Source organism: Aythya fuligula, chromosome 9, assembly GCF_009819795.1.
Source record: "Aythya fuligula isolate bAytFul2 chromosome 9, bAytFul2.pri, whole genome shotgun sequence".
Classification (NCBI taxonomy): domain Eukaryota; kingdom Metazoa; phylum Chordata; class Aves; order Anseriformes; family Anatidae; genus Aythya; species Aythya fuligula.
Window position 1 is genome coordinate 12,123,781 of NC_045567.1, and position 9,653 is coordinate 12,133,433.

Consider the following 9,653-nt stretch of genomic DNA (forward strand, 5'->3'; position numbering starts at 1 on the left):
GCTGCCGGTGTCGCCATGGCCCCGCTCCGGGCGCTCCGCTTCTGCGCCGCCCTGGCCCTGGCGCTGCTCCCCGCGGCCGTGCGGGGCGAGGAGGAGGCGGCGGGAGGTGAGCGGGGTCCCACGGGGCCGTGGGGGGGTCCCACTCGTGTCCGTCCCGGTACCGGCCTCGCCCGGCGCCCCCCCCAGTGCTCCGGCACCGCTGGGAGCCGCAGCCCGTGCTGGGGAGCTGCGGGGGTCCCGCGGGACCGTCCCCGGCCCTTGGGGGGCTGCAGCCGCGGTGGTGGCGAAGGGCACGGGGGTTTGGGGTCCTGGGGTGCTCCCCCGGGGCTGTAGGAGCAGGGTTTAGGGGTAGCAGCGCTGGGGGTCCCGGGAGAGAGGCGTTAATGGAGATGCAGGGGAAAGTGAAGGCGCTCTTCTCGCTTCCTGAGCGCGTCCCTTGGGGCGAGGGGGCTGTTCGGAAACTCTCCGTGAGCAGCGAGCCGGGGGGGGGCCCAGCCTCGGCTGGAGACACGGGCGCGATGCGGTGCCCCAACCCGTCTGGGATCCGGCACAGGGCCTGCAATCTCGGCCTCTCCGTGGCGCACAAACCTCCTTATCTGAGGAGCCGTGTTAATAAATTGCCTGGTTGTTTGGAGGGCTCCGTGCGGAGCATGTGACGGGCGGCGGGTCACAGCCGGGGCTTCCTTCCAGCTGCGAAGGGAAAAAACACAGCCCTGCCCCACTGCTTGCCTGTGGGGAGCCAGAGCTCCCCTGGGGCTCAGCATGAGGACCTGTAGCAGTCCTGGCTTGGGATGGTGCTGGGGGTGCTGTGCCTTGGCTGGCAGTGGGCAGGATGCTCCCATGCACTGTCCCTGCCTGCTGGGTGCCCGTGCAAGGGGGCTCAGGTCTGTGACCCGCACCCCAGCAGCCTCATGCCTCTCCCCTGTGCTTTCAAGCTGCTGCTCTGCAGGGGCTCGGCCAGGTGTGCGGTGTCATAGGTGGGGACCCTGAGGGTGTCAGACACTGAAGATGTCACATCCTTTTGGGTCTGGTGGCTGGCAGCTCTGACAGGAGCATTAAAATGCAGAGCCAGGGATGGGAGCAGGCTCTGGGGTGTGCTGAGAAGCTCCTCGTGGTCCTGAGGTGTCCTTTCCCTTTCTGCAGATTGCCACCAGTACACAAACAGGAGCTGTGAGGAGTGCCTGAAGAATGTCACCGTAAGTAGCTGTTGTGGTTTAACCCAGCCGGCAGCTAAACACCACGCAGCCGTGCACTCACCCTGCCCCCTCCCTCTCTGGGATGGGGGAGAGAAATGGGAAAGTGAAGCCTGTGAGTTGAGATAAAGACAGTTTAAGACACAAAAATAATAATAATAACAATGATGATAAGAGTACTACTATTAATAATGTGTATGAAACAAATGATGCACAATGCAATTGCTCACCACCCGCTGACTGATGCCCAGACTAATCCCAAGCAGCCTGGCCCCCCCCCCCCCCCTGGCTAGCCACCCCTATATATTGTTCAGCATGACCCCATATGGTGTGGAATACCCCTTTGGCCAGTTTGGGCCAGCTGTCCTGGGTCTGTCCCCTCCCAGTTCCTGCTGCACCCCCAGCCTGCCCGCTGGCAGGACAGTGAGAAACTAAGAAGTCCTTGGCTTGGTGTAAGCACTGCTCTGCAACAATTAAACATCAGCGTGTTATCAGCACTCTTCTCATCCTAATCCAAAACATAGCACCCTACCAGCTACTAGGAGGAAAATTAACTCTGTTGTTTAACTGAAACCAGGACAGTAGCAGAAGTAAAACTCCAATTTCTCCCAAAGAACTGCAAGTGCAGCACGTGTTTCGGGTGGCTCAGAGGAGCTGCTTCCCCCTCAGGGGTCAAGGGGCTCGGTCATCTCTGCCCATTGCAGTGAAGACAAACACCCCTCAGTGCTCTGGGGCGAGGCCTCTAGGAACTGCTGGCTTCCTGGTCTGCTTCTTGAGTCATCAGTTGAACTGCTGAGCTCCTCCTAGGAATGCAGGACGCTGCTTTGGGGCAGGTGTGTCCCCTGAGCGCAGGAGGACCCGGCTGCCTGCTGGGCTGTGCTTGCTGATGGAGCAGCTTGGACCCAGCTCCGTCGGTTGCCTCACATGGAGCAGGAAGTCAGGCTCTTCCTAGAGTCTCTTCCCACTGAGGCTTTCCTGAAACCAGTTGGTTTCCCTTTGGCTTTCCTCATGTGGCCCTATGTAGCCCCCATCCTGGGCACGTGGTGGGTTGCTTGGGGCAGCAGGCTGTGGGGACAGTGGCACCAGGTGGATGAGGGCTGTGTGCCTGTCCTGCAGACCTCATCTGCTGCTCATCTTTGGTATCAGCAGGCTTGGACCCAGGGCAGAGCTTGCAGCAAAGTCTGGGGGCTGTGGGCAGCCAAGTGGCTGGGGCTGGCTGGGGAGGGCAAGTGAGGGCACACAGACATCTGTTTCAGCAGTTCTGCATCAAGTGCCTTGTTTCAAAGGCTTTCCTGTCCCCAAAAAACTGTGCAGAACTTAATGATTATTGCTTTCCTGCAAGCCAGGAGAAACGTTCCCAGCATCTTTACTTGCTCTGGAACTCCATGCCCCTTGCACCCACCTCTCCCGGTGCAAGGACCTGCTGCGAGCTGCGCTGGCCCCACAGAACACCTGATGTTTGCTGGGCTGGGCAGCCCCGGCACTTAGGAGCCAGCGGTGGCTAGCAAACTGGAGCCTGGCTACCTGGCAGCGCTGCTGCCCAGCGGTGACACCGTGCTGTTGTGTGTTGCAGTGCCTGTGGTGTGCCAGCAGCAAGCAGTGCGTGCCCTACCCTGTGCGGCGGATCCTGCCACCGGCCGACCTGTGCGAGCTCCGCTCTGCGCGCTGGGGAGTCTGCTGGGGTGAGTGCCTGGGGCTCCAGCAGTTGGCCCAGGGCTACTGCTTCTGGTGTGGCAGCGACCCACCGAAGTCACTGGGGGCTCCTCAGGCATGGTGTGAGGAAGGCGAGTGGGAGCAGTGCCCCGTCTTCCGGCAGGAGTAACCCCTGCGCTGCTCCTGGTGTGGTCCTTGGGCTTCAGGATGTGGTGAGGACTGAGGGCGCTCCGTGGGCAGCACCCCACAGTGTGCACACCCACGTCTGAGCTCTGCAACAGCCGCACTGCCCTGAGCCCAGCACGTGGCCCCTGCACTGCTTCTGTCCCTCGGTGCTGTGCCTGCTGGCCCCGGCAGGCTCTCAGGTCCGTGGGGGCTACAGGAGGCACAGTGAGGTGGCTTCTCCTTGAGTTCACCCACCTGAGAAAGTTTTCTTTTCCAAAACTAGCACCGCATGAGCCACCTGGAGCCGAGTCATCTCCAGGGGCTTTTCTGGCTGGTGGCTAACTGGCAGTGTTTCCTGCTTGGTGGCTCTCCGGAGAAAGGACTTGTTCAGACCCAGGTTGTGTGCTTGTGCTGGGACAAGCCCCAGGTGTTGGGTGGTGAAGCATTAGGAAACAAGGCATGGCTTGGTTTCTCTCATCTGCCCCTGTGATGCACGTGAAGTCAAACTGTGGTCACAGTGAGCTATTGTTCTGGAGGCCGGGTTCTTCACCTGCAGAGGGAAAACTGCTCCCACACCTCACGAAGAGAGAATCTCCTCTTTGTGAACGTCAGTTTCTGAGACTTGTGTAAGACCTTGAAATACGAGTTTGTATGCGAGTAGCCTCAATAAAAGGCCTCATTGTGGAAGAACACATTCCTTAGCTTGCAGAACTAGCTTTAGAGGAGATTAGTCCTGCAGGAGATTAGCTCCTAAATGTGCCTGCATTTATGGTGTGCGACTCCAGCCTCTGTTATCAGGCAGAGGAGTGAGCGGGGCAGGGGTGACACGAAGGCTGGGCTCACCCAGAGCCACGTGTTTCAGAGGTGCTGGTGGAGAAACCTCCCTTCTGGGCTGAGCAGTCTGGTTAGCTTTGCCTTGCCCGCCGCTGCTGATTTCCAATATTTGGCTTCTGGTTTTGCTGCAGAGCAGCTGGCCAGATGAAAACTTCACCTTGCACATCAGGAAGGCAGCGCTGTCGAGTCAGCTCTCAAACGCTGTCTTTTTTCAAAGCCCTACCTGGACATCAGCCTGTGGACCTGCCCGTTCCTGGGTGACCAGTGAGGGACAACTCGGGACCTGGGGACAGAGGCGATGCTCTGCAGGCTGCTGGCTGGCTGCCACCTGCTCACCCAAATCCCTGGTGAAATGCCCCATGTGGGCATGCAGTGTGGGGCTGGCTGCCTGAGCCACACCAAGAAGGAAGCCCGAAGTGCTTTGGGTCTGGGATGTGCTAGTGCACCTAGAAATAACGCCTGTCCTGCGTTCCCCCAGGCACTCCTGCATGCCTCGAGTCCGGTAACTGGAGCTCCTGCGTGGCTGTAAACACTGCAGCTTCCCAGCAGCTGGGTATTTGTGTGCTGAGTGTCTCTCCTTGCATCCTGCAGTGAACTTTGAAGCCCTGATCATTGCGATGTCTGTGGTGGGAGGAATGATCCTTATCATGCTGGGTGTCTGCTGCTGCTGCTGTTGCAAGAAAAAGAGCAAAAAGCAAGTATCGGAGGGGGAGGAAGGGGGCTGCTCCCAGTTTTCCTGAAGAGCAGCTAAGGTGCAGCCGTGGGCTGTTGCTGATGGGGCTGTTGTGTCTGCCAGGCCGGACAAGGAGGATGAGCGAGCAGCCCGGGAGCGGGAGCGGAGACGGGTGCGCCAGGAGGAGAGGTGAGGCCACGCTGCTGCACCCAGTGCTGTGCTTGGTGTGGGGGTGTGCACCATGAGCAGGGCCCCTGCTGGGACCTGGGGGTGCACCCGAAAATCCCAGAGGCCTGCTCATGTCTGCAGGGGGGGAGGCTGCGAGCCTGTGGCACTGGGCAAGGCTTTGATTTTGGAGCTCCCCAGCCTGGGAGCAAGGCAGGAGCTGCGGCTCCTCCTGCTTGGCCTTGCTGTGCTGCTCGCTGACTCGTGGCCCCTTTTCTGTCCGCAGGAGAGCAGAGATGAAATCGCGGCACGACGAGATCCGAAGGAAATACGGTACGGCGGCTCCTGCTGGTGTCTTCCACTAAGCTCTAGGTCCAGTAACCGTGTCCCGTGCTGGGAGGGCGACGGAGCCGGTCTGCCAGGAGGACACGGGGACGCAGGGGAGCAGGATGGGGACAGGCAGTGCCACGGAGCTGCCGTCCCCTGGAGCTCTGGGCGGCGGTGGCTGGCGGGAGGGCTGCTCCGGGGGGTCTCAGCGGCTGTCCCTTCTCTCCTAGGCCTGTTCAAGGAGGAGAACCCCTACGCCAAGTTCGACAACTAGCCCCCAGCCCCTGCGGCACCGCGTCCTCGCCGAGCCACGGGACGGGGACACCCCTGGCCAGGAGGAGAGCACCACGGCGCCGGTCCCGGGGCTGTGCTGTGCTGGGTGCCAGCGCTCCCTGGGCTCCGGGCTCCGCGGTGAGGGCCGAAGCCTCCCGGTGGAAGCCCACCCGGTCCCCGGGGAGCTGGGGCGGGCCGGTGCCGGTACCGGGGCTGTCCGTGGGCTCTCTCCCCTTTTCCCGTGCCTTTCGGGGCCTCTCCCGGCAGCGCCGGGGGGGGCGGCTGCGAGCCGAGCAGCGCATTAAAGCCTCCGCTCACCGCGCCCTGCGCCGCCTGCTGCTGCTGCTGCTGCGAGCCCGCCCGGGGGGCGCGGGGCGGGACCGGGACCGGGACCGGGACCGGGAGGGGGCGGGGCTACGAGGAGACCACGCCCACCGCCGCACTGACCACGCCCGCCCTTCAGCGGTGGCCACGCCCCCCGTGACGCACTTTCCAGAGGCGCCTGGGTGCTGTGCGCGCCCCCACGCCCGGCCGGGCGCGCGCGCGCGCGCGCCGGGCGCCTCCCACGTGACGCGGCCCGGCGGCCAATGGCGCGGGCGGGTGGCGGCGGGGAGGCGGGGCCGGGCGCGGCGCGCGCGCGCGCTCTCGAGGGCGGTTGGCGGCGGCGGCGGGAGCCGAGCGCGGGCCGCTCCCCTCAGCGCGTGCCCGCCTCGTCCCGTCCCGTCCCGTCCCGTTCCTCCTCCCCGGCCCCGCCGCCATGTCGGAGGAGAAGCCCAAGGTGAGGCGCGGCCCGGCCGCTGAGGCCTCTCCGCCGGGCACCGGGGGTCGGGCCCGCTCGGCGGCTGCCGCTGCCCTGCCCCGCCCCGCCTCGGGGACCGGCCCCGGGCCCTCGGGGTCCCCCCTCGCGGTGTTCTCACGGCGTTGTCTCCCCGCAGGAAGGGGTGAAAACGGAGAACGACCACATCAACCTGAAGGTGGCCGGGCAGGACGGCTCCGTGGTGCAGTTCAAGATCAAGAGGCACACGCCGCTCAGCAAGCTGATGAAGGCGTACTGCGAGAGGCAGGTACGGGCCGCAGCCCCCGCCGGGAGGGGCCCCGGGCCCTGAAGGACTCGGTCCCGGGGGGGTCTGGGGCTGGGCTCGGGGGTGCGCAGTGGATGAGAAGTGCCCCTTCCTCGCCCGGTGCTCCCACGGCTCTGAAAATCCCCCGTGATATCCAAAAATCCCCCCTGATACCCAAAAGTCCCCCGTGAAGTCGTTTCCCACACCTCTTCAGTTCCGATCCCGGCTCGGATGCTTGCTCGGTCTCAGTTTGTAGCCGTGCAGCCCTCGCTGTTATCACGCCTAAGATTTTGGTCGTGCAGGGCGTGCTTTCCCTTTGGAAGCGTGCATGCAAACAGGTTGTCCCACGCCACCATTTCTTTCACGATCTTTTTTTCCTCCTCCTCTTCTCACACGTCCCTTTTGCTGCCTGCTGGGACGTTCTGCAGGTGGCTGCAGGCTGCTCTGTGCAGGAGGCTGGCTGTCCCCTGGTGCTGCCTGTAGCTCACCTGGAGACTGCTTTATCCAGGCTCAGAGCACGTGTGCGCCTGCACCGGATCAGGTGCTGCACGGAACAGAGAGCAGGGGTGCAAGCGGCTTTCCAGAGTGGAGTGAGTTTCAGTTTGCAGGCATCTCTCCTGTCCTGTCACACGTGATGCTCTTTCTTTGATTCCTCAAGGCTTACGTTGCACCCCATCCTGTGCCTGATGCAGCGTATGTCTTCTCAGGCTGGGAATGAGCTAAATGCAAGGGGTCCTCAGATGCACGGAGAGCTTTTGTGCTTGTGTGGCTGTAGGTAAGGACTGGCAGGCTGGACAGCAGAGGGGTTTTCAAGAGTTTTAGAGGGCAAAGCGAAGACCTAGCTCACTGAGGCAGGGAATGAAGGCTGCATCACACAAATAGAAACTGAATTCAGTTGTGAACTCAGCTTAGGCTTTAAAAGCAAGACTTAATAACTGTAAAAGTCTCGCGTTAAGAGCCCTAGCACGTTTCTTACAAAGCACGCAAGTAAAAATCTTCATGGTGGTCTGTGAGTTCTTTTTTCCTTAAATGCTTCACAGTTCCTCTTTTTGTCAGAAGATAAGGGACTAGACCTGGGAGTGAATGTGTCAAAAACTTGTCTTAAGTATGGGCAGTCAGTGCCATCAGGCAATTGCACCAAGAAGTAGCCTTTCTGTTTTTTTTGGAAGTGTTTTCTTTTTAGTGAACTGCAAATACTCTTACTTCTCTGCATGAAAAACAATCGGCACTCCTCTCTGCCATGTCCTACGAGGCTATCTAGAACCGTTCTCTGGTTGATCTCTTTTCAACTTTGACATCACCTCTGGATGATACTTTTTCCCTTGGCTTTCTACTTCATTCTTTCAGCCCTTCTTGAAGTTAAACATTACTTTCTTGTTCTCTGCTGCCTTCTGGTATTTGTTCTTTGCAGAGCAGGACTGCAGGCTGGGTCAGAACCGGGTGCCAGAACAGTACCTGTGGCTCTGTATCGAGTCCTCGCTGTGACAGCGGCTGTCCGACAGTTCTGCTTCCTCAGTTCAGGCAGCACAGCAGATGCATTAAGTTTCCTATTCATTTCAGCCTTACCTTTGTTAATATCTCTTCTGATAGTAAATCCCTAAATGCTTTATTTGGATTCAAAAGCCAAAGTGAGGTTTCTCACGCTAACTACTCTGAACTTGCAGGGTTTGTCAATGAGGCAGATTAGATTCCGATTTGACGGACAACCGATCAATGAAGCAGACACACCTGCACAGGTACGAAAAACACTTGTACTGCAAATTGCTATCAAATACTTTATTGGTTGCATGCAGGTCAAAGGGGCTTGGAATCAGGATGACTCTCAAATAATTCAAGTTCAGCTCACTCAAAATAATTTGTCTAGAGTGGGATTCCTGTCCCTTTGAGATCTGTCGTGGGTGTAGGGGGCCTACATGTCTGAGCACTGGTGCTGAGCAAGCCGGTGCTGAGTGCTGCTGTGGGCAGCAACCCAGGAAGGTGCTGGAGTTTTCAGCTCTGTCCTGCTTCTGCTTTGGCCTGAGGAGAGCTGGGACTGAAGCTAAATGCCATGCTGCTGTCAGCTCCGGTAATGCTGAGAATTTGGGGAGCTTCTTGTATCGAGAAAGCCTGAGGTGAGGAATAGAAGAAACACTCAGCTGAGGTGATTTCTTGTAGAAGACAGTAAACATCTGAGCATGGCCTGAGAGACAGGTGTGGCTCCAGAGCCTGTTCTGGCGTTGGCGGTGCCACGGCTAGAGGTGGCAGAGGTTCCTGAAGTGGGCTCTGCCTGCTGCTGTCTGAGACACTTTGGGCAGTCCTGCAGGGGTGATACTGCCTGGAAAGACGGCTGGAAGGGGGTTGACACAGCGTTAAGGTTGCACCTTAAATGCTCAATTCTTGGTACTGGTCGGGGTAGAGTTCTGAGTACTTTTGTACCTTTGTGGTTGTGAATTTCAAGTCCTGTGTTTTCTGATTAATTAACAGCTGGAGATGGAAGATGAAGACACTATCGATGTGTTCCAACAGCAGACAGGTGGAGTGTGTTAAGACGTGCCATCCTTTTGAGAAGAGGAGTTTAAGGATCCTCATCGCACCTCACTCTCATCTGGTTTTGGATTTGCTATTAAATAGTAAACAAATGAACATGCCAATCACACAGGATTCTTCTAAACTTTAGAGGACATTCACCAAAATTGCTTGTTGTCTTTGACGTACTGCGTGTGCAAGTCAAAACAGTATCTGCAGGGATTAATCTATATCTTCAATTGGGCCAATTTGATTTAAGTTCATTTTAAATAATATACGTTGTCTATCTGCTGTTAACTTTTTTTTTTTTTCTTTAAACCTGTGGCCTAAATATTCATCCATGTTTTAGGACATGGACTGTTCATTCCTGGCTGTTGTCGGTCTTGCCCCTCTGTTTAATTCTAATCTTGTAAATAATTCAGTATATTTTCTTGCTAATCAAGAGCTTAAAAGTTTCCTTTTATAATATGCCTAAGAGAAGGAAGAAGAGATGCTGATTTAAAGTTTTTAGTGTGTTGCAAACAGTTACTTCAGAGATGTTAAGCCTATGACACGAGGTCTGTACGTGCAGATCCGATGCTTAGTATAGAGTCAGTTTGAAGTATTCCAGATCTACATGTGCGTTGCCATGATTTGATAAAAGTCGCCTGAAAATATACTTTTTTTTTAATGCAGTCGTGAGAATCGTCATGAATTATTGTCAGAAATGGAGTCACCAGGGCAGCTGGTCCCAAAGTAATGCCGGTGACAGAGCTGCGGGGTGTTTTGTTGTGCAGGTTTATGAAGAGGAGCCTCTCGCTGCAA

The 9,653-nt window shown here is 57.8% G+C and overlaps 2 protein-coding genes across 2 annotated transcripts; both read left to right on the forward strand.

Moving 5' to 3' along the window:
* Positions 1-5,590, forward strand: PTTG1IP (PTTG1 interacting protein). Its single transcript, XM_032193406.1, has 7 exons — positions 1-106; positions 1,144-1,196; positions 2,767-2,875; positions 4,437-4,539; positions 4,642-4,707; positions 4,970-5,016; positions 5,241-5,590. The coding sequence occupies exons 1-7, from the start codon at positions 16-18 to the stop codon at positions 5,282-5,284; spliced, it is 513 nt and encodes a 170-aa protein (XP_032049297.1). The 5' UTR covers positions 1-15; the 3' UTR covers positions 5,285-5,590.
* A 343-nt stretch (positions 5,591-5,933) lies between these two features.
* On the forward strand, positions 5,934-9,523 carry LOC116492398 (small ubiquitin-related modifier 3). Its single transcript, XM_032193090.1, has 4 exons — positions 5,934-6,061; positions 6,219-6,347; positions 8,009-8,080; positions 8,808-9,523. Exons 1-4 carry the CDS (start codon positions 6,041-6,043, stop codon positions 8,868-8,870), a joined length of 285 nt encoding a protein of 94 aa, XP_032048981.1. The 5' UTR covers positions 5,934-6,040; the 3' UTR covers positions 8,871-9,523.
* The last annotated feature ends 130 nt before the right edge of the window (positions 9,524-9,653 follow it).

Bases quoted from the DNA above. Each gene is read 5' to 3' on its own strand.
- LOC116492398 (XM_032193090.1), top strand. From the start codon at position 6,041: ATGTCGGAGGAGAAGCCCAAG. The intron at 6,062-6,218 runs GTGAGGCGCGGC...GTCTCCCCGCAG, and splicing joins TGTCGGAGGAGAAGCCCAAG to GAAGGGGTGAAAACGGAGAA. The intron at 8,081-8,807 runs GTACGAAAAACA...ATTAATTAACAG, and splicing joins AAGCAGACACACCTGCACAG to CTGGAGATGGAAGATGAAGA.
- PTTG1IP (XM_032193406.1), top strand. From the start codon at position 16: ATGGCCCCGCTCCGGGCGCTCCGCTTCTGCGCCGCCCTGGCCCTGGCG. The intron at 4,540-4,641 runs GCAAGTATCGGA...TGTGTCTGCCAG, and splicing joins TGCAAGAAAAAGAGCAAAAA to GCCGGACAAGGAGGATGAGC. The intron at 4,708-4,969 runs GTGAGGCCACGC...TTCTGTCCGCAG, and splicing joins CGGGTGCGCCAGGAGGAGAG to GAGAGCAGAGATGAAATCGC.